This window comes from Meles meles, chromosome 18 (assembly GCF_922984935.1).
Source record: "Meles meles chromosome 18, mMelMel3.1 paternal haplotype, whole genome shotgun sequence".
NCBI lineage: Eukaryota > Metazoa > Chordata > Mammalia > Carnivora > Mustelidae > Meles > Meles meles.
Genome location: NC_060083.1, coordinates 12,196,640 through 12,222,835, shown reverse-complemented (window position 1 = coordinate 12,222,835; position 26,196 = coordinate 12,196,640). Strand labels below are relative to the sequence as shown.

General features: G+C 57.7%; 1 protein-coding gene across 1 annotated transcript in view; it reads right to left on the bottom strand.

Annotated features, from left to right (window-relative positions):
* LOC123929383 (receptor-type tyrosine-protein phosphatase N2-like) overlaps positions 1 to 26,196 on the bottom strand; it is an 87,087-nt gene that overhangs the window by 21,685 nt on the left and 39,206 nt on the right. Inside the window, exons 8-11 of the mRNA XM_045984961.1 lie at positions 25,685 to 25,804; positions 24,596 to 24,762; positions 18,778 to 18,831; positions 16,510 to 16,574 (exon numbers count right to left, since the gene is read on the bottom strand). Of these exons, the coding sequence (XP_045840917.1) occupies positions 16,510 to 16,574; positions 18,778 to 18,831; positions 24,596 to 24,762; positions 25,685 to 25,804 (406 nt within the window). The remainder of the gene's footprint in view (positions 1 to 16,509; positions 16,575 to 18,777; positions 18,832 to 24,595; positions 24,763 to 25,684; positions 25,805 to 26,196) is intronic.

The following is a 26,196-nucleotide window of genomic DNA, read 5'->3' as shown; positions in this document are numbered from 1 at the left end:
AGTCGGTTTGGTTTCTAATGCAGTTTGGTTTCTAATGTAGTTTGGTTTCTAATGCAGTTTGGTTTCTAATGTAGTTTGGTTTCTAATGCAGTTTGGTTTCTAATGTAGTTTGGTTTCTGATGCATGGCGCGAAATAAAACTTTGCTTGATTTTCGCTTTGTGTCAGTCTCGTTCCTTTGATCACGGACCCTAACATTGGGGGCTCGTCCGGGATCAAACAACGAGAACTGAGCCAGCATCGGAACTTATGGGAAAAGCCTCCGGAGGTGTTAGGATTTTATCTGTCTGTCTGGTTGGAGCTCCAGGGTATGGCCCACCGGGGAGAAGCTGGACGCAGCCATGCTCCCCAGGGCTGGAGTGGATGCGGGGACGCCCCATCCCTCTGCTGGTAGATCGACAGGGGGTTTGAGTCCCCCTGGGCGGTCAGGGGGTTCGAGTACCCCTAGGCAGTCATCGGGGGTTTGAGTCCCCCTAGATGATCAGGGGGTTCGAGTCCCCCTGGATGGTCACCAGGGTGTTCGAGTCCCCCTGGATGGTCAGGGGGTTCGAGTCCCCCTAGGCAGTCATCGGGGGTTTGAGTCCCCCTAGATGATCAGGGGGTTCGAGTCCCCCTGGATGGTCACCAGGGTGTTCGAGTCCCCCATTCGGTCATCAGGGGTCAAGTCCCCCTAGGCGGTCAGGGGTTTGAGTCCCCCTAGGAAATCCCCACTGGTGGCAAGACCGCTGGGCCTGTGGTTTTCTTCGTCTTGTCTTTTTGTTGTCTGCTGTGTTGTTTGTTTTGTTATGTTTGAAGGAATGGGGCAAGCAAAGAGTAAGGGGACTCTGACTTTCATCCCTCTGTTCCTCATAATAGATGTGGGGCTTCTCCCTCACTCATTTCGTGTGTTAAGGGCTATCACTAGAGCTAACTGGGGTTAGTCTAACTCAGGACAGAGACTTTAAGGAATATTCCCAAGCAGCTGCCGAAACTCCCTTTGTTTCAGGGAATTCCTTGCCTTCTCTGGCCCGACGTGGACTGCCTAACCCCTCCCCCTTGCTGGCGGGAAAGCATGGCATCTGAAGTGGAATGGGCCCAGATGGAACATGAAATCTGTTAGCAAAGAGATGACTGAACTGATGGTTAATTATCTGTCTCAGGGTTTTAATGGGTAATTGTTAAAGTAGCTTTCAGAGTCTTTGGCAACCTGAAGCTTTGAAGTTTAGCTTGGATGACAAATGGAATGAAGTGCTAGGGTGCTGGTTGCTGAAACTGGGTTTGTGCTTTTGAAATCTGTTAGTAAACAAGTTTTGTGCTTAACGGCTGTCGTAACAGTTCACAAGTGGCTAAAATGTGAATGGTTTTCTCTTTGCTCACCTAGAATTGTAATTGAGATCTCTTTGACTCATAAGCCTTTTCCCTGATGTGCTAAGTTACTCAGGAAGTACGGCTAAATCAATGATAAACCTTGGGTTACATTTGGGTAAATGCTGTAACTACTCCAGAGGAACCCAAAAATCAGGGGGCAGTGAATCTTGATTTTGCCAGTCAGTCAGTCCTGGATACAAGGAGGAAACTTTAGGAAATTGAAGGATTTCAAGGGAAGAATCTGATTGAGTTATTGGGAATAGGAGACAGGTGTTTAACAACAGGGATGCACAAGAGGATGAAAAACAGACAAAAAGACTTGTTAAGGTTTTGGCATTACATGAGGCAGGGAAGAAACCGGTTGGGGATAGTAAATGGAAGGAAAAGCCTAAGCACAGAAAAGGCAGGCAGGAAGACTTAGATCCAGACCAGTGTGCTTACTGTAAGGAAAAGGGTATCAGGTGTCAGCAAAGAAAGCACAGCTCTGTCAGAGCCATGCCACATATCTAGGCTTTGATCTTCATGAGGGAGTGCGTTCACTGTCTGAGTCCAGGAAACAGGTGATCACTGGATACCCCTGCCCCATCACGTCCTGACATCTGAGGAAGTTTCTTGGATGGTGGGCTACTGTAGGCTGTGGATACTGCAGTTTGTGGAGATTGCCCAACCTCCATACAAACTGGCAAAGGGAGGGCTCACTATGATAGAGTGGACAGCTGAGGCCGAAGGAGCATTTCGGGAATTACAAGCAGCTTTACTACGTGCTCCAGCATTGGCCATCCCCGATGTTACCAAGCCCTTCCACTTGGTGTGTGGATGAAAAAGCAGGGGTGGCCAAAGGAGTTTTAACTCAGACCCTGGGGCCTTGGAAAAGGCCAGTAGCCTGTCTTAGCAAGAAACTAGATCCAGTAGCAGCTGGGTTTCCCCCTTGCCTCCGCATAATTGCTGCCATAGCCGTCCTGGTCAAGGATGCAAGTAAATTGACTTTGGATCAAAATCTCATTTTGACCACCACACATGCCATCGAGGGCCTTCTCCGGACTCCACCAGGCCGAAGGATGACAAATGCCCGAGTGACGGGGTATCAGGCCCTCCTCCTCAATGAACCAAGAGTGACCTTCCGGCCCCCTGCAGTGCTAAATCCAGCCATGCTGCTGCCAGAGGAGCTGGCTGACCACCCAAATGACTGTGGGGAGGTCCTAATTCAAGTTGCAGGAATAAGGCCGGATCTCAGAGACATTCCCCTCCCGGATGCCGAGATGATTCTGTTCACAGATGGGAGTAGCTACATGGTCAATGGAAAGAGGTATGCAGGGGCTGCAGTAGTTTCTCCTGGGCAGAGACTCTGGACAGCAGCCCTGCCACATGGAACTTCAGCACAAAAGCGGACGCTGCCATCAGCGCCCAGAGTGGGGCTGAGCGCCTGGGCTCGCCACCCAGAGTGTGCCTCTGGGGTACGCTGAGACCCGCACTTGCCGCAGGGGTCAGACAAGAGCCCTGCATTTGTTAGTTCAGTCTCACAGGCATTGGCCAAGGCCATGGGCACTAATTGGAAACTACATTGTGCCTACCAGCCTCAGAGTTCTGGGCAAGTAGAGAGAATGAACCGGACTCTTAAAGAGACCTTGACAAAACTAATTCTGGAGACTGGCGGTGGATGGGTGGATCTCCTCCCTTTTGCCCTCCTCAGGGCACGATGTACACCCTATTTAAGCAAGGTGACCCCAGTTGAAATAATGTTTGAGAGACCCCCCTCCCGTCCTCGACTGCAAGAGGTTGCCTTAGCGGAAATGACTGACCAATCTGTACTCCAGTCACTGCAGGCATTACAGTCTGTCTTAAAAAAAAAAAAAAAAAGAGCCCACTCAGGGATCCAGACTGCCCACACTGGGATGGAGATGGAGGTGGAACCACATCCCTACTAACCCGGGGACTTGGTTTGGATACGTCGTTATCAAGTGGGAAACTTGGAGCCTCGCTGGAAGGGACCGTTTACTGTTATCTTGACCACCCCCACGGCAGTAAAAGTAGAAGGCATTAGGGCCTGGATTCATGCGGGTCATGTCAAACGAGCCGAGAATGAGGACACTCCCCAGAGATGGAAGCTGCAGGCGACAGACCCCGCTGACCATGGACTAAAGCTAAGGCTAAAAAAACCTAAATTTATTGTTGCTCCTATTGTTCCCTGTTTATGAAATGTATAGGTGGGAAAATAGATGAACAGAAATAGAAAAAAAAAATGGAAAAGGTTATACAAAGCGTTGAATGGCTAACTCATCAGCCGACTGTGCACTACTGTTACTTTTTGGCCCCAATATTACATGATCAAAATAACCCCCTTACAATAGGAGAACATAGAACTGGCTGAAAAGTCAAGGATTTGACTGATTTCCAAAGAAAAAGGGGGAATGTAGGGGCCTGATTAGGCAGAGGAACTGTAAACCCCGGATATAGGGGCGGGCCAGGCCAGATAGCCGTATTCAATCAGAGGGGTGTGCATATATTAACTGTGGTAGGTTGAAATCCGATTGGCCACCTGTGTGTGGGCGGGGCTCAGCCACCTCTATAAAAGATGGTCTGTAAGACTGGATAGGGGTTTTTTTTTCTTTTTAGCAAGAGCCCTGCACCACCCCATGCAGCACCGCGAGCAGCAGCGGTAGCGGCGCCATAGCGAGCAGCATCGCCCGTGCACCAGAGCAGAAGCGGTAGCGGCACCACCCGCTGCACCACCGCGAGCGGCAGCGGTAGCGGCGCCATAGCGAGCGGCATCGCCCGTGCACCAGAGCAGAAGCGGTAGCGGCACCACCCGGTGCACCACCGCGAGCGGCAGCGGTAGCGGCGCCATAGCGAGCGGCATCGCCCGTGCACCGCCCAGAGCAGAAGCGGTAGCGGCACCACCCGGTGCACCACCTCGAGCGGCAGCGGTAGCGGCGCCATAGCGAGCGGCATCGCCCGTGCACCGCCCAGAGCAGAAGCGGTAGCGGCACCACCCGGTGCACCACCTCGAGCGGCAGCGGTAGCGGCGCCATAGCGAGCGGCATCGCCCGTGCACCGCCCAGAGCAGAAGCGGTAGCGGCACCACCCGGTGCACCACCGCGAGCGGCAGCGGTAGCGGCGCCATAGCGAGCGGCATCGCTCGTGCACCGCCCAGAGCAGAAGCGGTAGCGGCACCACCCGGTGCACCACCGCGAGCGGCAGCGGTAGCGGCGCCATAGCGAGCGGCATCGCCCGTGCACCAGAGCAGAAGCGGTAGCGGCACCACCCGGTGCACCACCGCGAGCGGCAGCGGTAGCGGCGCCATAGCGAGCGGTATCGCCCGTGCACCGCCCAGAGCAGAAGCGGTAGCGGCACCACCCGGTGCACCACCTCGAGCGGCAGCGGTAGCGGCGCCATAGCGAGCGGCATCGCCCGTGCACCGCCCAGAGCAGAAGCGGTAGCGGCACCACCCGGTGCACCACCTCGAGCGGCAGCGGTAGCGGCGCCATAGCGAGCGGCATCGCCCGTGCACCGCCCAGAGCAGAAGCGGTAGCGGCACCACCCGGTGCACCACCGCGAGCGGCAGCGGTAGCGGCGCCATAGCGAGCGGCATCGCTCGTGCACCGCCCAGAGCAGAAGCGGTAGCGGCACCACCCGGTGCACCACCGCGAGCGGCAGCAGTAGCGGCGCCATAGCGAGCGGCATCGCCCGTGCACCAGAGCAGAAGCGGTAGCGGCACCACCCGGTGCACCACCGCGAGGGGCAGCAGTAGCGGCGCCATAGCGAGCGGCATCGCTCGTGCACCGCCCAGAGCAGAAGCGGTAGCGGCACCACCCGTTGCACCACCGCGAGCGGCAGCAGTAGCGGCGCCATAGCGAGCGGCATCGCCCGTGCACCAGAGCAGAAGCGGTAGCGGCACCACCCGGTGCACCACCGCGAGCGGCAGCGGTAGCGGCGCCATAGCGAGCGGCATCGCCCGTGCACCGCCCAGAGCAGAAGCGGTAGCGGCACCACCCGGTGCACCACCGCGAGCGGCAGCAGTAGCGGCGCCATAGCGAGCGGCATCGCCCGTGCACCAGAGCAGAAGCGGAAGCGGCACCACCCGGTGCACCACCGCGAGCGGCAGCGGCGCCACAGCCAGCGGCATCGTCCCATGCACCGCCCAGAGCAGCCGCGGCAGCGGCGCCACAGCACGCGGCACCGCCTCGTGCACCAGAGCAGCAGTTCCAGCGGCGCCGCCTTGAACGGTAACACGAGCGGCGCCGCCCCGTGCACCACTGCGAGCAGCAGCGGCAGCGGCATCGCCCCGTGCACCGCCCAGAGCAGCAGCGGTGGCGGCGCCACTTCAAGCGGCGTCGCCCCCTGCACCGCACCGCCCAGAGCAGCAGCAGCAGCGGCGCCAACTCCAGCGGCATCGCCCCATGCACCGCCAAGAGCAGCAGCGGCAGCGGCGCCACAGCGAGCGGCATCGCCCCGTGCACCGCCCAGAGCAGCAGCGGTGGCCACCTCAAGCGGCATCGCCCCCTGCACCGCACCGCCCAGAGCAGCAGCAGCAGCGGCGCCACCTCAAGTGGCATAGCCCCCTGCACTGCACCGCCCAGAGCAGCAGCAGCAGCGGCGCCAACTCCAGCGGCATCGCCCCATGCACCGCCAAGAGCAGCAGCGGCAGCGGCACCACAGCGAGCGGCATCGCCCCGTGCACCGCCCAGAGCAGCAGCGGTGGCGGCGCCAACTCCAGCGGCATCGCCCCATGCACCGCCAAGAGCAGCAGCGGCAGCGGCGCCACAGCGAGCGGCATCGCCCCGTGCACCGCCCAGAGCAGCAGCGGCAGCGGCGCCACAGCGAGCGGCATCGCCCCGTGCACCGCCCAGAGCAGCAGCGGTGGCGGCGCCACCTCAAGCGGCGTCGCCCCCTGCACCGCACCGCCCAGAGCAGCAGCAGCAGCGGCGCCAACTCCAGCGGCATCGCCCCATGCACTGCACCGCCCAGAGCAGCAGCAGCAGCGGCGCCAACTCCAGCGGCATCGCCCCATGCACCGCCAAGAGCAGCAGCGGCAGCGGCGCACAGCGAGCGGCATCGCCCCGTGCACCGCCCAGAGCAGCAGCGGCAGCGGCGCCACAGCGAGCGGCATCGCCCCGTGCACCACTGCGAGCGGCAGCGGCGCCACAGCGAGCGGCATCGCCCCGTGCACTGCCCAGAGCAGCAGCGGCAGCGGCGCCACAGCGAGCGGCATCGCCCCGTGCACCGCCCAGAGCAGCAGCGGCAGCAGCACCACCGCAAGCAGCACTGCACCAGAGCAGCAGTGGCAGCCGCGCCACTGCGATGCCACGAGCGACGCCACCCTGAGCCAGAGTATCAGCAGCAGCACCACCGCAAGCAGCCACGCCGCCTCAGGCAGCGCTGCCATCAGGAGCAGCCTCTCAAGAGCCAACGGTGCAGCCATGCCGGGAGTGGGTCTGTGGTACAGTGAGGGTGAGGCAGGGAGCCTCCAGGGGGGACCCCAGCGACTGGGAGGTGGTGGTCCCCAGCAAGACTCGGGCACCTACCAGTCGGTTTGGTTTCTAATGCAGTTTGGTTTCTAATGTAGTTTGGTTTCTAATGCAGTTTGGTTTCTAATGTAGTTTGGTTTCTAATGCAGTTTGGTTTCTAATGTAGTTTGGTTTCTGATGCATGGCGCGAAATAAAACTTTGCTTGATTTTCGCTTTGTGTCAGTCTCGTTCCTTTGATCACGGACCCTAACATTGGGGGCTCGTCCGGGATCAAACAACGAGAACTGAGCCAGCATCGGAACTTATGGGAAAAGCCTCCGGAGGTGTTAGGATTTTATCTGTCTGTCTGGTTGGAGCTCCAGGGTATGGCCCACCGGGGAGAAGCTGGACGCAGCCATGCTCCCCAGGGCTGGAGTGGATGCGGGGACGCCCCATCCCTCTGCTGGTAGATCGACAGGGGGTTTGAGTCCCCCTGGGCGGTCAGGGGGTTCGAGTACCCCTAGGCAGTCATCGGGGGTTTGAGTCCCCCTAGATGATCAGGGGGTTCGAGTCCCCCTGGATGGTCACCAGGGTGTTCGAGTCCCCCTGGATGGTCAGGGGGTTCGAGTCCCCCTAGGCAGTCATCGGGGGTTTGAGTCCCCCTAGATGATCAGGGGGTTCGAGTCCCCCTGGATGGTCACCAGGGTGTTCGAGTCCCCCATTCGGTCATCAGGGGTCAAGTCCCCCTAGGCGGTCAGGGGTTTGAGTCCCCCTAGGAAATCCCCACTGGTGGCAAGACCGCTGGGCCTGTGGTTTTCTTCGTCTTGTCTTTTTGTTGTCTGCTGTGTTGTTTGTTTTGTTATGTTTGAAGGAATGGGGCAAGCAAAGAGTAAGGGGACTCTGACTTTCATCCCTCTGTTCCTCATAATAGATGTGGGGCTTCTCCCTCACTCATTTCGTGTGTTAAGGGCTATCACTAGAGCTAACTGGGGTTAGTCTAACTCAGGACAGAGACTTTAAGGAATATTCCCAAGCAGCTGCCGAAACTCCCTTTGTTTCAGGGAATTCCTTGCCTTCTCTGGCCCGACGTGGACTGCCTAACCCCTCCCCCTTGCTGGCGGGAAAGCATGGCATCTGAAGTGGAATGGGCCCAGATGGAACATGAAATCTGTTAGCAAAGAGATGACTGAACTGATGGTTAATTATCTGTCTCAGGGTTTTAATGGGTAATTGTTAAAGTAGCTTTCAGAGTCTTTGGCAACCTGAAGCTTTGAAGTTTAGCTTGGATGACAAATGGAATGAAGTGCTAGGGTGCTGGTTGCTGAAACTGGGTTTGTGCTTTTGAAATCTGTTAGTAAACAAGTTTTGTGCTTAACGGCTGTCGTAACAGTTCACAAGTGGCTAAAATGTGAATGGTTTTCTCTTTGCTCACCTAGAATTGTAATTGAGATCTCTTTGACTCATAAGCCTTTTCCCTGATGTGCTAAGTTACTCAGGAAGTACGGCTAAATCAATGATAAACCTTGGGTTACATTTGGGTAAATGCTGTAACTACTCCAGAGGAACCCAAAAATCAGGGGGCAGTGAATCTTGATTTTGCCAGTCAGTCAGTCCTGGATACAAGGAGGAAACTTTAGGAAATTGAAGGATTTCAAGGGAAGAATCTGATTGAGTTATTGGGAATAGGAGACAGGTGTTTAACAACAGGGATGCACAAGAGGATGAAAAACAGACAAAAAGACTTGTTAAGGTTTTGGCATTACATGAGGCAGGGAAGAAACCGGTTGGGGATAGTAAATGGAAGGAAAAGCCTAAGCACAGAAAAGGCAGGCAGGAAGACTTAGATCCAGACCAGTGTGCTTACTGTAAGGAAAAGGGTATCAGGTGTCAGCAAAGAAAGCACAGCTCTGTCAGAGCCATGCCACATATCTAGGCTTTGATCTTCATGAGGGAGTGCGTTCACTGTCTGAGTCCAGGAAACAGGTGATCACTGGATACCCCTGCCCCATCACGTCCTGACATCTGAGGAAGTTTCTTGGATGGTGGGCTACTGTAGGCTGTGGATACTGCAGTTTGTGGAGATTGCCCAACCTCCATACAAACTGGCAAAGGGAGGGCTCACTATGATAGAGTGGACAGCTGAGGCCGAAGGAGCATTTCGGGAATTACAAGCAGCTTTACTACGTGCTCCAGCATTGGCCATCCCCGATGTTACCAAGCCCTTCCACTTGGTGTGTGGATGAAAAAGCAGGGGTGGCCAAAGGAGTTTTAACTCAGACCCTGGGGCCTTGGAAAAGGCCAGTAGCCTGTCTTAGCAAGAAACTAGATCCAGTAGCAGCTGGGTTTCCCCCTTGCCTCCGCATAATTGCTGCCATAGCCGTCCTGGTCAAGGATGCAAGTAAATTGACTTTGGATCAAAATCTCATTTTGACCACCACACATGCCATCGAGGGCCTTCTCCGGACTCCACCAGGCCGAAGGATGACAAATGCCCGAGTGACGGGGTATCAGGCCCTCCTCCTCAATGAACCAAGAGTGACCTTCCGGCCCCCTGCAGTGCTAAATCCAGCCATGCTGCTGCCAGAGGAGCTGGCTGACCACCCAAATGACTGTGGGGAGGTCCTAATTCAAGTTGCAGGAATAAGGCCGGATCTCAGAGACATTCCCCTCCCGGATGCCGAGATGATTCTGTTCACAGATGGGAGTAGCTACATGGTCAATGGAAAGAGGTATGCAGGGGCTGCAGTAGTTTCTCCTGGGCAGAGACTCTGGACAGCAGCCCTGCCACATGGAACTTCAGCACAAAAGCGGACGCTGCCATCAGCGCCCAGAGTGGGGCTGAGCGCCTGGGCTCGCCACCCAGAGTGTGCCTCTGGGGTACGCTGAGACCCGCACTTGCCGCAGGGGTCAGACAAGAGCCCTGCATTTGTTAGTTCAGTCTCACAGGCATTGGCCAAGGCCATGGGCACTAATTGGAAACTACATTGTGCCTACCAGCCTCAGAGTTCTGGGCAAGTAGAGAGAATGAACCGGACTCTTAAAGAGACCTTGACAAAACTAATTCTGGAGACTGGCGGTGGATGGGTGGATCTCCTCCCTTTTGCCCTCCTCAGGGCACGATGTACACCCTATTTAAGCAAGGTGACCCCAGTTGAAATAATGTTTGAGAGACCCCCCTCCCGTCCTCGACTGCAAGAGGTTGCCTTAGCGGAAATGACTGACCAATCTGTACTCCAGTCACTGCAGGCATTACAGTCTGTCTTAAAAAAAAAAAAAAAAAGAGCCCACTCAGGGATCCAGACTGCCCACACTGGGATGGAGATGGAGGTGGAACCACATCCCTACTAACCCGGGGACTTGGTTTGGATACGTCGTTATCAAGTGGGAAACTTGGAGCCTCGCTGGAAGGGACCGTTTACTGTTATCTTGACCACCCCCACGGCAGTAAAAGTAGAAGGCATTAGGGCCTGGATTCATGCGGGTCATGTCAAACGAGCCGAGAATGAGGACACTCCCCAGAGATGGAAGCTGCAGGCGACAGACCCCGCTGACCATGGACTAAAGCTAAGGCTAAAAAAACCTAAATTTATTGTTGCTCCTATTGTTCCCTGTTTATGAAATGTATAGGTGGGAAAATAGATGAACAGAAATAGAAAAAAAAAATGGAAAAGGTTATACAAAGCGTTGAATGGCTAACTCATCAGCCGACTGTGCACTACTGTTACTTTTTGGCCCCAATATTACATGATCAAAATAACCCCCTTACAATAGGAGAACATAGAACTGGCTGAAAAGTCAAGGATTTGACTGATTTCCAAAGAAAAAGGGGGAATGTAGGGGCCTGATTAGGCAGAGGAACTGTAAACCCCGGATATAGGGGCGGGCCAGGCCAGATAGCCGTATTCAATCAGAGGGGTGTGCATATATTAACTGTGGTAGGTTGAAATCCGATTGGCCACCTGTGTGTGGGCGGGGCTCAGCCACCTCTATAAAAGATGGTCTGTAAGACTGGATAGGGGTTTTTTTTTCTTTTTAGCAAGAGCCCTGCACCACCCCATGCAGCACCGCGAGCAGCAGCGGTAGCGGCGCCATAGCGAGCAGCATCGCCCGTGCACCAGAGCAGAAGCGGTAGCGGCACCACCCGGTGCACCACCGCGAGCGGCAGCAGTAGCGGCGCCATAGCGAGCGGCATCGCCCGTGCACCAGAGCAGAAGCGGTAGCGGCACCACCCGGTGCACCACCGCGAGCGGCAGCGGTAGCGGCGCCATAGCGAGCGGCATCGCCCGTGCACCGCCCAGAGCAGAAGCGGTAGCGGCACCACCCGGTGCACCACCGCGAGCGGCAGCGGTAGCGGCGCCATAGCGAGCGGCATCGCTCGTGCACCGCCCAGAGCAGAAGCGGTAGCGGCACCACCCGGTGCACCACCGCGAGCGGCAGCGGTAGCGGCGCCATAGCGAGCGGCATCGCCCGTGCACCAGAGCAGAAGCGGTAGCGGCACCACCCGGTGCACCACCGCGAGCGGCAGCGGTAGCGGCGCCATAGCGAGCGGCATCGCCCGTGCACCAGAGCAGAAGCGGTAGCGGCACCACCCGGTGCACCACCGCGAGCGGCAGCGGTAGCGGCGCCATAGCGAGCGGCATCGCCCGTGCACCGCCCAGAGCAGAAACGGTAGCGGCACCACCCGGTGCACCACCGCGAGCGGCAGCGGTAGCGGCGCCATAGCGAGCGGCATCGCCCGTGCACCGCCCAGAGCAAAAGGGGTAGCGGCACCACCCGGTGCACCACCTCGAGCGGCAGCGGTAGCGGCGCCATAGCGAGCGGCATCGCCCGTGCACCGCCCAGAGCAGAAGCGGTAGCGGCACCACCCGGTGCACCACCTCGAGCAGCAGCGGTAGCGGCGCCATAGCGAGCGGCATCGCCCGTGCACCGCCCAGAGCAGAAGCGGTAGCGGCACCACCCGGTGCACCACCGCGAGCGGCAGCGGTAGCGGCGCCATAGCGAGCGGCATCGCCCGTGCACCAGAGCAGAAGCGGTAGCGGCACCACCCGGTGCACCACCGCGAGCGGCAGCGGTAGCGGCGCCATAGCGAGCGGCATCGCCCGTGCACCAGAGCAGAAGCGGTAGCGGCACCACCCGCTGCACCACCGCGAGCGGCAGCGGTAGCGGCGCCATAGCGAGCGGCATCGCCCGTGCACCAGAGCAGAAGCGGTAGCGGCACCACCCGGTGCACCACCGCGAGCGGCAGCGGTAGCGGCGCCATAGCGAGCGGCATCGCCCGTGCACCGCCCAGAGCAGAAGCGGTAGCGGCACCACCCGGTGCACCACCTCGAGCGGCAGCGGTAGCGGCGCCATAGCGAGCGGCATCGCCCGTGCACCGCCCAGAGCAGAAGCGGTAGCGGCACCACCCGGTGCACCACCTCGAGCGGCAGCGGTAGCGGCGCCATAGCGAGCGGCATCGCCCGTGCACCGCCCAGAGCAGAAGCGGTAGCGGCACCACCCGGTGCACCACCGCGAGCGGCAGCGGTAGCGGCGCCATAGCGAGCGGCATCGCCCGTGCACCGCCCAGAGCAGAAGCGGTAGCGGCACCACCCGGTGCACCACCGCGAGCGGCAGCGGTAGCGGCGCCATAGCGAGCGGCATCGCCCGTGCACCAGAGCAGAAGCGGTAGCGGCACCACCCGGTGCACCACCGCGAGCGGCAGCGGTAGCGGCGCCATAGCGAGCGGCATCGCCCGTGCACCGCCCAGAGCAGAAGCGGTAGCGGCACCACCCGGTGCACCACCTCGAGCGGCAGCGGTAGCGGCGCCATAGCGAGCGGCATCGCCCGTGCACCGCCCAGAGCAAAAGGGGTAGCGGCACCACCCGGTGCACCACCTCGAGCGGCAGCGGTAGCGGCGCCATAGCGAGCGGCATCGCCCGTGCACCGCCCAGAGCAGAAGCGGTAGCGGCACCACCCGGTGCACCACCTCGAGCAGCAGCGGTAGCGGCGCCATAGCGAGCGGCATCGCCCGTGCACCGCCCAGAGCAGAAGCGGTAGCGGCACCACCCGGTGCACCACCGCGAGCGGCAGCGGTAGCGGCGCCATAGCGAGCGGCATCGCCCGTGCACCAGAGCAGAAGCGGTAGCGGCACCACCCGGTGCACCACCGCGAGCGGCAGCGGTAGCGGCGCCATAGCGAGCGGCATCGCCCGTGCACCAGAGCAGAAGCGGTAGCGGCACCACCCGCTGCACCACCGCGAGCGGCAGCGGTAGCGGCGCCATAGCGAGCGGCATCGCCCGTGCACCAGAGCAGAAGCGGTAGCGGCACCACCCGGTGCACCACCGCGAGCGGCAGCGGTAGCGGCGCCATAGCGAGCGGCATCGCCCGTGCACCGCCCAGAGCAGAAGCGGTAGCGGCACCACCCGGTGCACCACCTCGAGCGGCAGCGGTAGCGGCGCCATAGCGAGCGGCATCGCCCGTGCACCGCCCAGAGCAGAAGCGGTAGCGGCACCACCCGGTGCACCACCTCGAGCGGCAGCGGTAGCGGCGCCATAGCGAGCGGCATCGCCCGTGCACCGCCCAGAGCAGAAGCGGTAGCGGCACCACCCGGTGCACCACCGCGAGCGGCAGCGGTAGCGGCGCCATAGCGAGCGGCATCGCCCGTGCACCGCCCAGAGCAGAAGCGGTAGCGGCACCACCCGGTGCACCACCGCGAGCGGCAGCGGTAGCGGCGCCATAGCGAGCGGCATCGCTCGTGCACCGCCCAGAGCAGAAGCGGTAGCGGCACCACCCGGTGCACCACCGCGAGCGGCAGCAGTAGCGGCGCCATAGCGAGCGGCATCGCCCGTGCACCAGAGCAGAAGCGGTAGCGGCACCACCCGGTGCACCACCGCGAGGGGCAGCAGTAGCGGCGCCATAGCGAGCGGCATCGCTCGTGCACCGCCCAGAGCAGAAGCGGTAGCGGCACCACCCGTTGCACCACCGCGAGCGGCAGCAGTAGCGGCGCCATAGCGAGCGGCATCGCCCGTGCACCAGAGCAGAAGCGGTAGCGGCACCACCCGGTGCACCACCGCGAGCGGCAGCGGTAGCGGCGCCATAGCGAGCGGCATCGCCCGTGCACCGCCCAGAGCAGAAGCGGTAGCGGCACAACCCGGTGCACCACCGCGAGCGGCAGCAGTAGCGGCGCCATAGCGAGCGGCATCGCCCGTGCACCAGAGCAGAAGCGGAAGCGGCACCACCCGGTGCACCACCGCGAGCGGCAGCGGCGCCACAGCCAGCGGCATCGTCCCATGCACCGCCCAGAGCAGCCGCGGCAGCGGCGCCACAGCACGCGGCACCGCCTCGTGCACCAGAGCAGCAGTTCCAGCGGCGCCGCCTTGAACGGTAACACGAGCGGCGCCGCCCCGTGCACCACTGCGAGCAGCAGCGGCAGCGGCATCGCCCCGTGCACCGCCCAGAGCAGCAGCGGTGGCGGCGCCACTTCAAGCGGCGTCGCCCCCTGCACCGCACCGCCCAGAGCAGCTGCGGCAGCGGCGCCACAGCACGCGGCACCGCCTCGTGCACCAGAGCAGCAGTTCCAGCGGCGCCGCCTTGAACTGTAACACGAGCGGCGCCGCCCCGTGCACCACTGCGAGCAGCAGCGGCAGCGGCATCGCCCCGTGCACCGCCCAGAGCAGCAGCGGTGGCGGCGCCACTTCAAGCGGCGTCGCCCCCTGCACCGCACCGCCCAGAGCAGCAGCAGCAGCGGCGCCAACTCCAGCGGCATCGCCCCATGCACCGCCAAGAGCAGCAGCGGCAGCGGCGCCACAGCGAGCGGCATCGCCCCGTGCACCGCCCAGAGCAGCAGCGGCAGCGGCGCCAACTCCAGCGGCATCGCCCCGTGCACCGCCCAGAGCAGCAGCGGTGGCGGCGCCACCTCAAGCGGCGTCGCCCCCTGCACCGCACCGCCCAGAGCAGCAGCAGCAGCGGCGCCAACTCCAGCAGCATCGCCCCATGCACTGCACCGCCCAGAGCAGCAGCAGCAGCGGCGCCAACTCCAGCGGCATCGCCCCATGCACCGCCAAGAGCAGCAGCGGCAGCGGCGCACAGCGAGCGGCATCGCCCCGTGCACCGCCCAGAGCAGCAGCGGCAGCGGCGCCACAGCGAGCGGCATCGCCCCGTGCACCACTGCGAGCGGCAGCGGCGCCACAGCGAGCGGCATCGCCCCGTGCACTGCCCAGAGCAGCAGCGGCAGCGGCGCCACAGCGAGCGGCATCGCCCCGTGCACCGCCCAGAGCAGCAGCGGCAGCAGCACCACCGCAAGCAGCACTGCACCAGAGCAGCAGTGGCAGCCGCGCCACTGCGATGCCACGAGCGACGCCACCCTGAGCCAGAGTATCAGCAGCAGCACCACCGCAAGCAGCCACGCCGCCTCAGGCAGCGCTGCCATCAGGAGCAGCCTCTCAAGAGCCAACGGTGCAGCCATGCCGGGAGTGGGTCTGTGGTACAGTGAGGGTGAGGCAGGGAGCCTCCAGGGGGGACCCCAGCGACTGGGAGGTGGTGGTCCCCAGCAAGACTCGGGCACCTACCAGTCGGTTTGGTTTCTAATGCAGTTTGGTTTCTAATGTAGTTTGGTTTCTAATGCAGTTTGGTTTCTAATGTAGTTTGGTTTCTAATGCAGTTTGGTTTCTAATGTAGTTTGGTTTCTGATGCATGGCGCGAAATAAAACTTTGCTTGATTTTCGCTTTGTGTCAGTCTCGTTCCTTTGATCACGGACCCTAACAGTGTGGTCCGCTTTTCTCCTCCTTTTTCACCAGAAGAGAGTGGGGTAAGGAAAGTGCTTAGTTTGGGCTCGCCGGCATCTGCGGGAACACACACTGAAAATCATCTCTGTAATCAGCACCTGCTCCTGCTTCTGGACACACGATGAAGGACGGCTGTCCCGGAAGGCTGGGATAACATGCAAGTGTGTGCCCGTGTGTGTACAGACCAAGAGAATGTTCTGTTCTCGGGTGAGAGGGATGGCGGGATCCCCGCCTTGGCGGGCCCTCCTTCCAGGTCCCATGGGCCGCAGACGGGCATGATGGGAAGAGCAGTGTTTCCTGAGTTGCAGTGGGAACTCACCAGGACTCTCCAAGAGCTGGGTCCCATGTGTATCCTTCCCCAAAAGTGACTGTGGGGTGTTCTCCCTGGTCTCTGAAGAGATGCCCCCCAGCTTCGGTCTGGAGAGCGTGTCCCAGTGACCAGAGCAGCTCAGCGTCCACACATCTGGGGGGCCCAGGGGGCAGGGGCCGAAGCTCTGCCCCTGCCGAGCCGCTGGCGGCCACGTAGGCCCCCAGTGCCAGACCCGAGCCTCCTCCTCCCGGGGTCAGGTGCAGCAGGGGTGAAGTGTGCGGACCAGAGTGCGAGGGGCCGCAGAGGGGAAGACCATGGCACCCTGCTCACCCAGCTGTGGCAACAGGGAGGCTTGCACAGAGGGCGCGGAGGACACTGGGGCTGCTCAGGTGGCTGAGCCCGCGGCTGGCTCGGCCTCTGCAGGGAGGCTCCCCGGGCCCCAGGCAGCGACTGCTTATCCCCACCCTGCACTGGGCTGAGTACTGCCCTGGCCACAGGCACCAGCCCGAGAAACACCCTGCTCACGCGGATGGCTTTCATGTGACCCAGGAAAGGGACCAAGGCCAAGGAGAAGAGTCCCCCCAGGTTGCCATGGCAACGCGGTCCTGGCTCAGCTGCCACAAAGCAGCAGCCCTGCCCGCCTCACCCTTGGCCATCTTGTTGAGAACCATGTCGATCAGGACGTAGGTGCTGCTCCTGCCTGCGCTGTTGCTGCCAACGGAAGGGGAGACATGAGAACACCGCCGGCCATGGGACCCCCATGTCCAGCAAAGCCAGGGACAGTGTATTTCCCTCCGCGTTTGAGTGAGGCTCACGAGGGGAGAGGGAGACTTGATTTGGAGAGAAAGACGAAGAAAGTGGGATGAGGAAGAGTAACAGGATGGGAGGGGGAGAAGGAAGGGGAAGAGGAAGGGGAGGAGGGGTAGAGGGCAGAGAAGTGGAGGAGAGAGAGAATGGGAGGAGAAAGGGAAGAGGGGGGAGGAGAGGAAAGAGAAAGAGGAGGGTTGGGGTGGAGGAGGAAAGGGAAAAGGACAGGGGAGGGGAAGAGGAAGAAGGGGAGGAGGAGGAGAAAGAGGAGGGAGAGGGAGGAGGAAGGGAATGAGGGGGAGGAGGAAGGGGTGAAGGAGGGGGAAGGGGATGAGGGAAGCTGAAGGGAGGGGGAAGAGGAGGAGGAAGGGGAGAAAGGGGAGGAAGGCCGGCGGGGAGCTGATCAGCGGCAGAGGGATTAGCTGTGTGTTTGTACAGATTTGATCCTGTCTCCCCTTTTCCTCCCTCTCTGGCCAAAGACATGGTCGGTTTCGTCAGAATAAACAACACATGAGTCTGGCTGGGTCCGTGCTGAGGGTGTCTGCACTGGCGGTGAGCAATGTCACCCCAGCTGTGACTGCAGCGTCCCTGGGAGAGGGCAGCAGCCCTCAGAGGGCAGGGAGGGCCCTTTCTGGGGAAGGCAGCTGCTTTGTGAGGCGTGAGAGCATGTCTCCCCTCACCAAGAGGCCATGAGTTCCCACTCCCAAAGCAGCTGCTAGATGGGGACTGTCACATGCATACTCCTAGCTGAGGTGGTCGTACCCACTTCAGGATCAGGAATTATGTGACCACGGTCCCGGGAGAGATGGCGGGGCCTTGGGTGGCCTTTGTGGGAAAGTCTCACAGGCTCTGGCTTTACCAGACCCTCAGACCCATGGCTGGAAAAGCTGCGGGGACCCGCAGGGTCTGTGCATGTGGGGAGCTCGCTCATCGCCCCGTCCGTGCTGCTCCCCAGGTGACACCTAGCTGTCCTGGTTTGGATGGGCCTCCTTCCCAAGGCTGCTCGGACACCCGCACACACTGGCCACTGCTGCGGCCGCGGGGCACCTGTGCCTCCAGCCTCTTCTCTCTGCTCTCCGAGGGCCCCAGACCACGGCTGGCTCAGGTCCTCATCACAGACCCCAGGGATGCACATGGACACACGCAGGGACATGCCACGTGCACTGGCACAGACACACTCACACACCAAACACACACACATGCACCTGACACACACACACAGAGGCATGAACCCATGCACACACACGGCACACACACACACACTCAGACACGTACCCAACACACACACACATGCACACACACACGGAGGCAGGCACCCGACAGACACAGAGATGCACACAACAGGCACACTCATACACAGACACACATCTCACAGGGACATGCACACACCTGACAAACACACTCACAGGCACACACCTGACAGACACACACCCGACAGGCACACTGACACATGCACACACACGTACACTTCCCCACCGCACGGACAGACTGGGTGTCTGATCCTTGGAGAGCTCCTTTCTATCCCAGCAGAAGGGAACGTGCTGTAAGACACTTCCACAAATCGGAGCACGGTTCTCTACCCCAAGGAGGTGGGTGTGAGGCCCTGACGAGAGGGCACCGTGACATGGCCTTCTGGTGGGAACTCTGCTTGTCTGTGTGGGTCCAACGGGCTTGAGGAGCCCCCGGGTTTTACTCCATGGCCAGACTCGCATCCTAAGCTGGGTGAGGCCAACCCTGTGCTAATTCCCGACTCTGCCCCTGCTCCCGACGGGCCCCAAGCACGTCCCAGCCTCTCGGTTCCAAACCTCAGCTAAGTGAGCTGGCGGCAGAGACAAGGCCACGGATGGAAAACACCATCCCATGGTGTTTGTGTGCGGGCAGCGTGCGGGCCTGAGAACAAATGGGCGTGAGGACATGCGTGTGTGGTGGCGGCCCAGGCGGGTGGACCAGCCCAGCGGGGCACAAGCAGCCGTCTGCAGCCTGGTCTCCTTCAGCAGGGCCATTAGCTGTGCGTGTGAGGCAGCAAGAAAGCTCAACATGGGAATGTAACTGTGACTCCTTCTCAGGTAGCGAGCAAGGGGCAATTCACGTGAGGAGTGGTACTTGCCTGCAGTGAACAATTATTGGACAAGAACGGCCCCTGTAGCTCTTGTTTACTTTTCTGAAATAAAAAGGGACAGAAATCATGGTTATGCACTATGACTCCTGTCTTCGGTTTTGCAGACAAAGTCCTAAGCCCACACCAACAACTGCGTCTGTGACATCGTTTTGCAACCGTAGCCTCTTTTAACAAAGAGAATCAAAATTACACACACATTTTCAAAGATTTATTTTTCTGTTCAATATCAAGGGATTAAACAGAGCTTTAAAAGCAGTTCTTACATTTCCACACTTCCCCTTTCCCAGCAGGAACCCACAGCCTCTGTCACCAGCCTGTCCCACTGCCCCATCTAAGGCTCCAGTCACCTGGGCTGCTTAGTGGCGATGGGAATATCTAGATTCCTTGCTAAAATGTTTGAGTTCTTGGGGTGCCTGGGTGGCTCAGTGGGTTAAGCCACTGCCTTCGGCTCAGGTCATGATCTCAGGGTCCTGGGATCGAGCCCCACATCGGGTTCTCCACTCAGCGGGGAGCCTGCTTCCCCTTCTCTCTCTGCCTGCCTCTCTGTCTACTTGTGATCTCTCTCTCTGTCAATAAATAAAAAAAAAATTAAAAAAAATAAAATGTTTGAGTTCTGCCATTTATGCACCAAGTTTCTTACACCCTAGACATCATACTGGAACGTAACACAACTATCGTCTCCAGCATCTCACAGGGCCTCTTGGCTCTGTCCATCGGTGGGAGCTCTACATCGCTAAGAAACCACAGTGGAGACAAGTAATTCCTTTGTATGTATATGTGTGTGTTTACAAGCAACTCTGCTGTGCAGATTTTAGACCACAGTTTAGAAAAATTAACAACAATATAGATTATTTTGTCACCGAGCCCTAAATCAAAGCAAAGCACCGATTTCAAACGCACTGTATGAACTCCAAGTTTGTCGGAAGTCAGTGAAGCATGAAACAACTAAGCGTGTTTACGAAGTGCTTCGGAATTCTCAATAAAATATTTCTGCAGAGAAAAAAGTCAGTGGAATAACGTGTGCGGGGCTGTGTTCTAAAATACTCCCTATGAATTTCTACAGTGTATGACATGAAGCAAAATTGAAAACAAATGACAGTGCAGAAAAAAAAAAAAATCTTTTTCCTTGCACCAGACATGGGAAAACGTCACCGTTCTTTGTAAAGGCTTGCTGCCCAGCACAGGGTCAGCTGGAAGCTCATATTCTCTCAATTGGTGGCCTCGTCCTGAAATCCCAGAACTGAGGGGTCGGGAGGTGGGGGTTGTGTGCAGTAGGGAGCTGGCAGACCGCCCAGGCACCCAGCACGTGTTTCCACGTCCACCCCCAGAGCAGAGCTGGCTGCTCCTAGTTCCTGTACGGGCTGAACAGAGTGAGGTCCACACGGCCCCCCAAAAACAAAGGGGTACCTGGGTGCAATGCACCCCAAAGATGGGCCATGCCGGAAGCCACTGGGGTAGCCCTTGATCAGGGCTGCCTCCCGCACTGTGTGGAACGTGCAGACCACCCAAAACCATCTTAAAAATGAGAAGACCCAGAAACGTGGAGGAACAATTGCTGAGGATCCCTGTGACCACATCGCTATTTCTGCTGGAGCTTTTTCTCACTTGCGAGGTCATTGCAGTGTAAGAGTTTAGCGGGAAGGTGAAGAAGGTACGAGTGCACTCATTAAAATCAGCGGCGGGCCAGGATGCCCAGAAGATTCTTGGACCTTTGTGAATCAAATGGATTGGAAAATAAATCTCTTAATTTCTCCTTCTAAAGCCTCCTACACTTTGGGTCACCTGGCCAGCTCAGTTGGTGGAGTGTGCGACTCTCAGGGTCGTGAGTTCGATCCCCAGGTGAGGTGTACAGATTACTTAAAAATTAGGGAAAAAAATCTTCAAACTCCCATTCTTAACTCAGGTTGTAAAGGCAACATGAGCTTTAGGTCTGACGAAATGGACGCCAAACCCACAGGATGAACCCCAGACGTGAGCAACGAGAGGCCCGCTGGCCCCCACCCAGGCTGTGTGCATGGCCGCGGACCTGGCGTTTGCCTGCGTGTGTATGCACACACGGTGCGTGCACGTGCCAATCAAGCAAGCCCAGGCTCAGACTCGATCTGTGGAAGGTTCATTCCTACAGGCCTTTTAGTTTCAAACACAAGGTTTTACTAGAAATCTCTTGGTCACTGGATCTTTTTGATGCGAGCATTCTGGCCGTTTCCTACTTGGCAGTCCAGGCTGGGTTTAAAACGACTCTACCCAACGTTTGCCTGCTCACACATGGCTCAGTCTCCAGGTTTGGGGCATTTTTTCTGATGGGGCCGAGCATGGAACTAGTACATTAGAAAGAAAGAAAGAAAGAAAGAAAGAAAGAAAGAAAGAAAGAAAGAAAGAAAGAACGAGCCCCCAGATTCCCTTGTTTAGACTGTACCGGTTTCAGAAAACAGTCACCATAAGGGGCTAGGAGAGCATCAACATCCCGTTTATAGCTGGTCAGCCCCATTTCTGGCAAAGTGCTTTGAGGATAACTGCTCTTAGAGAGGACGGTGTTCTCTAGTAAGTGCCCCTGTGGTCCCTGCTCTTATGTGACAGAATAGAGAGCTGCTTTCTCTGGTGGGCGGTGACAGGCCACCTCGGCTGGACCCAGGGAGGGCTCACTGCGGTTTAACCCTCCACGCTGACCCCGCCCTGGCTTAACATATTTACGAACAGCTAGGAGTCCAGCGTGCATACAGCTTGCTGCCCGGTGGAGAGTTTTATTTACAAAGAATCGGAAGCTTGTATCGTTACAACGTAAGACATCACAAATAGGAAAGTAACAGCATCACACAGTCAACAGAAGCATTCACCTGGTCGACTCCAGACAGAGGCGCAGGGTGTTCATGCAGATAAGCGATACACAGCTGTCTTGTTTGACTCGATTAGAACAAATCAGCAGTCGGCGAAAGGTTGCAAACGTTCGGAAAAATGGATATTATATATATTTCAGCAGGAGGAATTCACTGAGAAAGAATGATTAGCAATACAAACCAACCCCTTAGGTCCCTGAGAAGGAACCATCATGCAACCAACAGCTAGCCATGGTCAGAGGTCATTAGAGGCTCAGAAAAGGGGCTTCCCACACTGCCTTGCAGCAGAGTCACAGCTTCCAATGATCACTTTTGTGACTATGCAACTGGGCTCAGCTGCAACATCACAAAAATAACACTGGCCACCACTCACGAGCTGGCAAAGTAAGGGTCTGTCCATTTCTACAGGGGTCAGCGTTGTGAGTGCCGTTGCGTACAGCAAGAAGGGAGAGACTCAGAGACACAGAGGGAGAGAGAGATAATTTTTTTTTAAAGATTTTATTTATTTATTTGACAGAGAGAGACCACAAGCAGACAGAGAGGCAGGCAGAGAGAGAGAGAGGGAAGCAGGCTCGCTGCCGAGCAGAGAGCCCGATGTGGGACTCGATCCCAGGACCCTGAGATCATGACCTGACCCGAAGGCAGCGGCTTAACCCACTGAGCCACCCAGGCGCCCCTAGAGAGAGAATTTTTAAAAGCAAAGCCCTCGGGTGCCTGGGTGGCTCAGTGGGTTAAAGCCTCTGCTTTCAGCTCAGGTCATGGTCTCAGGGTCCTGGGATCGAGCCCCGCATCAGGCTCTCTGCTCAGCGGGGAGCCTGCTTCCACCTCTCTCTCTGCCTGCCTCTCTGCCTACTTGTGATCTCTCTCTGTCAAATAAATAAATTAAAAATTAAAAAAAAAAGAAGCAAAACCCTCACATGTGATGCTGATTATCTCTTGGCTTCAGCGGCTTCCCTTTAAAGTGGAAATGTGCTCCCTCTGGGCTCCTGAACTGTGTAATCACACATCTCAGTGCCTGACGCACCCTGGCCAGAGCAGGGGAAGGCGGGGTGCATGGTTGGGGATGGGGTTGGCGGGGGGACCCCGCATAAGGTGACCAGTGTCTCCGGAAGCCAATGCCCCTTTCTGATTGCTGACTTTTGGGAGGTTCTTCTACCCAGAAAACCCCAAAGCGGCAATCCGTGCCTGAGCACGATGCCTCTGAGAATGCGGTGGCTGCTGCCCACCATCCAGAGAGTCCATGACAGGCAGGCTGGTCTGGAATACTGGGCGGTGCCGAGTCAGGCAAGCCCGCAAAGCTTTTGATTCTAATAGACTGGCACATTTCACCTGAACAAAAACCTCCTGGAGCCTTATTTCCCAAGCTTCCGGGGAGGGGGAACTTGGGGCATCCGTGTTTCTTGGAGCAGGTTGTACGCACTGAGGGCTGGTCGTGTATTGTTCCATTCCATATAGGGATATGGATTTCCATGTCCACCCATAGCATACATGTGCGAACACTGGGTGAGCATAAAGACGAAGCTGGTCTCTCTTTGTAGCCACGTCCTTTGGCCAGTAATGACTCCTTCCCAAGACGCTATCTCAGGAAATGCACTCTAGGTCAGATTCTTAGGTAGCCCACGTTTAGAAAGAATGATCAGCCTGAAACCCCACTGTCTCACGTGACATGGCCACAGACTCAAGGGTGGTAACTGCTCGGATATCAATCCCTCTGGGGTGGGGAACCACGCTGGACTAAGGTGCACTTTATTTCCTAGTTCGTTGTTCTGGATGTCTGCCTGCTTTTGCAATGAGGCAGGTTTCCCACTGGTTAAGCGTGAGAGGGGTCTGCAGAGCCAAGAGCTCGGGCACCGTGCTGCTCAGCACCTGCCTCGCTGGGTGGCTGCTCATTCTTGACCTCTATAGGCAACAGCTAGTGCTGGCCCCCATTACCAACTAGTCCAATGGACAAGCCAAGCTTCCATTCTGAATTCCCCCCTTTTTTGCCTTGTCAATAGCTTCCTGAAAGATGGAGTCTGGCATTCATGTCAACAGCTCAGTAACCACCCTCTAGCGCCAGACAGCCCCCTGGGCAGCTGGCTGGTAGGGCGTGATCAAAGACTGGATGTTTCCAGACTGTTGGCTTCCAAACTGCACTAGAACACACAGTCATGCACTAATTCCATCTGTGCTCTCCCCCAAGGTCTAAGGCCCCCCAGGCCAGATCTGGGCCCGCGCCTGTTACATCTCATTATCCTGTCCGACCAGAGATTATCCAAACTAAAACCCTGCCTTTTCCTCATCAATATCCTGCGAAGCAGGAACTTCAGGACTCCAGCACTTGGAGAATCTTATCAGAAACAAGGACCGCATTTCCACAATTCTAACATGGCTACATCCCCCCGTTTTAACTCCTGTAAAACCAGAAAACACCTTGCGGGTACTATGTACCATCATCGAAACCCCTTCCCCTCCCCCTCCTTTGTGTCATACGGAAGATATCGCTGACCCTGGAACAGCGCGGCTCTGAGCTGTGCTGGTCCGCTCACACCCGAATTTTTTTTTTCCCTCGATAAATACAGGTCAGCACTGAAAATGTATTTTCTCTTCCTTGTGATTTTCTTCATGATGGTTTCTTTCCTCCGGCGTACTGTACTGCAGGACCGCAGGGCCCAGTACACCCAGCAACCAGGATGTGCCGACTGGCTTCTTGTGCCACTGGTGAGGCTTCTAGTCAACAGAGGCTTATTATAGTTATGTTTTGGGGGAGCCAAAAGTTAAACGTGTATTTTCCACGATGTCAGGGGGCTGGTGCCCCAAGCCCGTGCTGTTCAGGGGTCGACTGTATGTTTATGATCTATAAGTGCAGACAGATGGTGCGTTGTACAGCAAATGACCCCTTAGACACAGGAAACCTGGTGTTGGACCACGCTCCCTCCTCTCACGCCTGCACTCCAATCATGTTACCCTGCTTGCAGGGCTGTTTGTCATACCTGCAGAAATCCAGGAGGGACCTCACGGAGGAAGGCACTCCCTGGTCATTCCAGCTCAGGAAGTGGAACTGGGTCATTGTGTGCATCTCGTTGCTTTGAAGGATCTTCAGGTAGAAGCTCCTGATGAGGAAATCCTCACACCATATGTGCTTGGAGACAAGATTTACCTGTACAGGAGGACGGGGAGGGGGGGCATTGGGAAGGTAAAGCATTGTCTGAGCACCATGGCATTCTGAGCAGCGAAGGGCGAACATTACCCGGACCACACACGGGTCAGCAGTGGCTGGACGGCCCCTCCTACCTTCTCAGTTTTAACTGCGTTTATGCAAACGATAACTGTGGGTTCTTAATATCACCCAGGTCCATTAGCCAAATTGTTAGAAAATTATGTTACAATCCAAAGTGATTCTAGCTTTCATCCTTTGTATCTCTAAGCCATCTAAACCTGCAAAAAAAACTATGCTTTGGAACAGAAACACCAGTGGGTTCCACTGTACCTTAAATCTCACTGCAGGTGGTTATCACCTCGAGGTGGAGAGGAGACCAAGGGGTTTATGCAGACAGCGGGGCTGGGTGCTTCTCGGGGTCAAGGGCATGCTCAGTGGCCTAAAAGCCAGGACTCTGAGCTAGGGCTGGTCTTCACACCCCTACCCCCACGGGACTCTGCATTCTGACTGATGTTTAATGCAGAACATTAAACATAATGTGCTCATGCGCTCATGCGGGTTCATATTGAGCTGCCCAAGTCGGCACAGTTCATCGTTGACGTGGACAGAGTGTCCGGCAAGGGAAGGAGGCTCGAATCTGTGCTTCCACAGCCTTGAACGCCGCAGGAGGCCACCGTGCAGGCAGGCTCTTCCTACAACAGGCCCAGGAGCGTCTATTGCTCGGGGCCTGGCTCCATGGGCCTCCTTGGGACATAAATGTTTTTTGGTTCCTTCTGTCTGGATTTGGAACCCTAAAGCTTTAGAATTTATGCCAGAGCCCGGGGCGCCATAGCACGGCTGTTTGGAGGGTCTGGGGGTCCATGGACTGTGGGACCCTGGGGACGCCTGCTTGCCCACCTGCTCCTGTCCTCTGCGGGAGTACCTGGTAGACGTGGTAGAGGTTGGAGTCTTTGTCGGGCCAGGAATGGTAGCACTGCCGGACGCCATTATCCGAGAGGGGCGTCAGCATCACGATGACCATGCAGCTGCTCTCCCACACCATGCAGATAGAGACAGAGACAGGCCACGGCCACCTCGTGACTACTGGGTCCTGCGTGACGCATGCAATCCCTGCGCTCCTTGACATGGGCCATGGGGGCTCATGCTCGAGCACTGCCCTCTCTTTGGCCACGCCTCCTCTGTGGCTGGCTTCCTGCCCCTGAATACACCCCGTAGCTTCCACGCTCCATAAAATATGAAAAACACACCACAAGTGGCTCATTCCACACCTTTTAAAATGTCTCGAGACCCACGTTCAGCCGTCTGGCCTCCCAGCTTTGGACCTTTGGAGGGAACCTTCTACCACACGGTACGGACAGGCAGCGTGGCCTCTGACACTGTCCCCAGCAGTGCCACTGCGGGCACGTCTGCTCCCACATGCAGTGCAGATGGAAA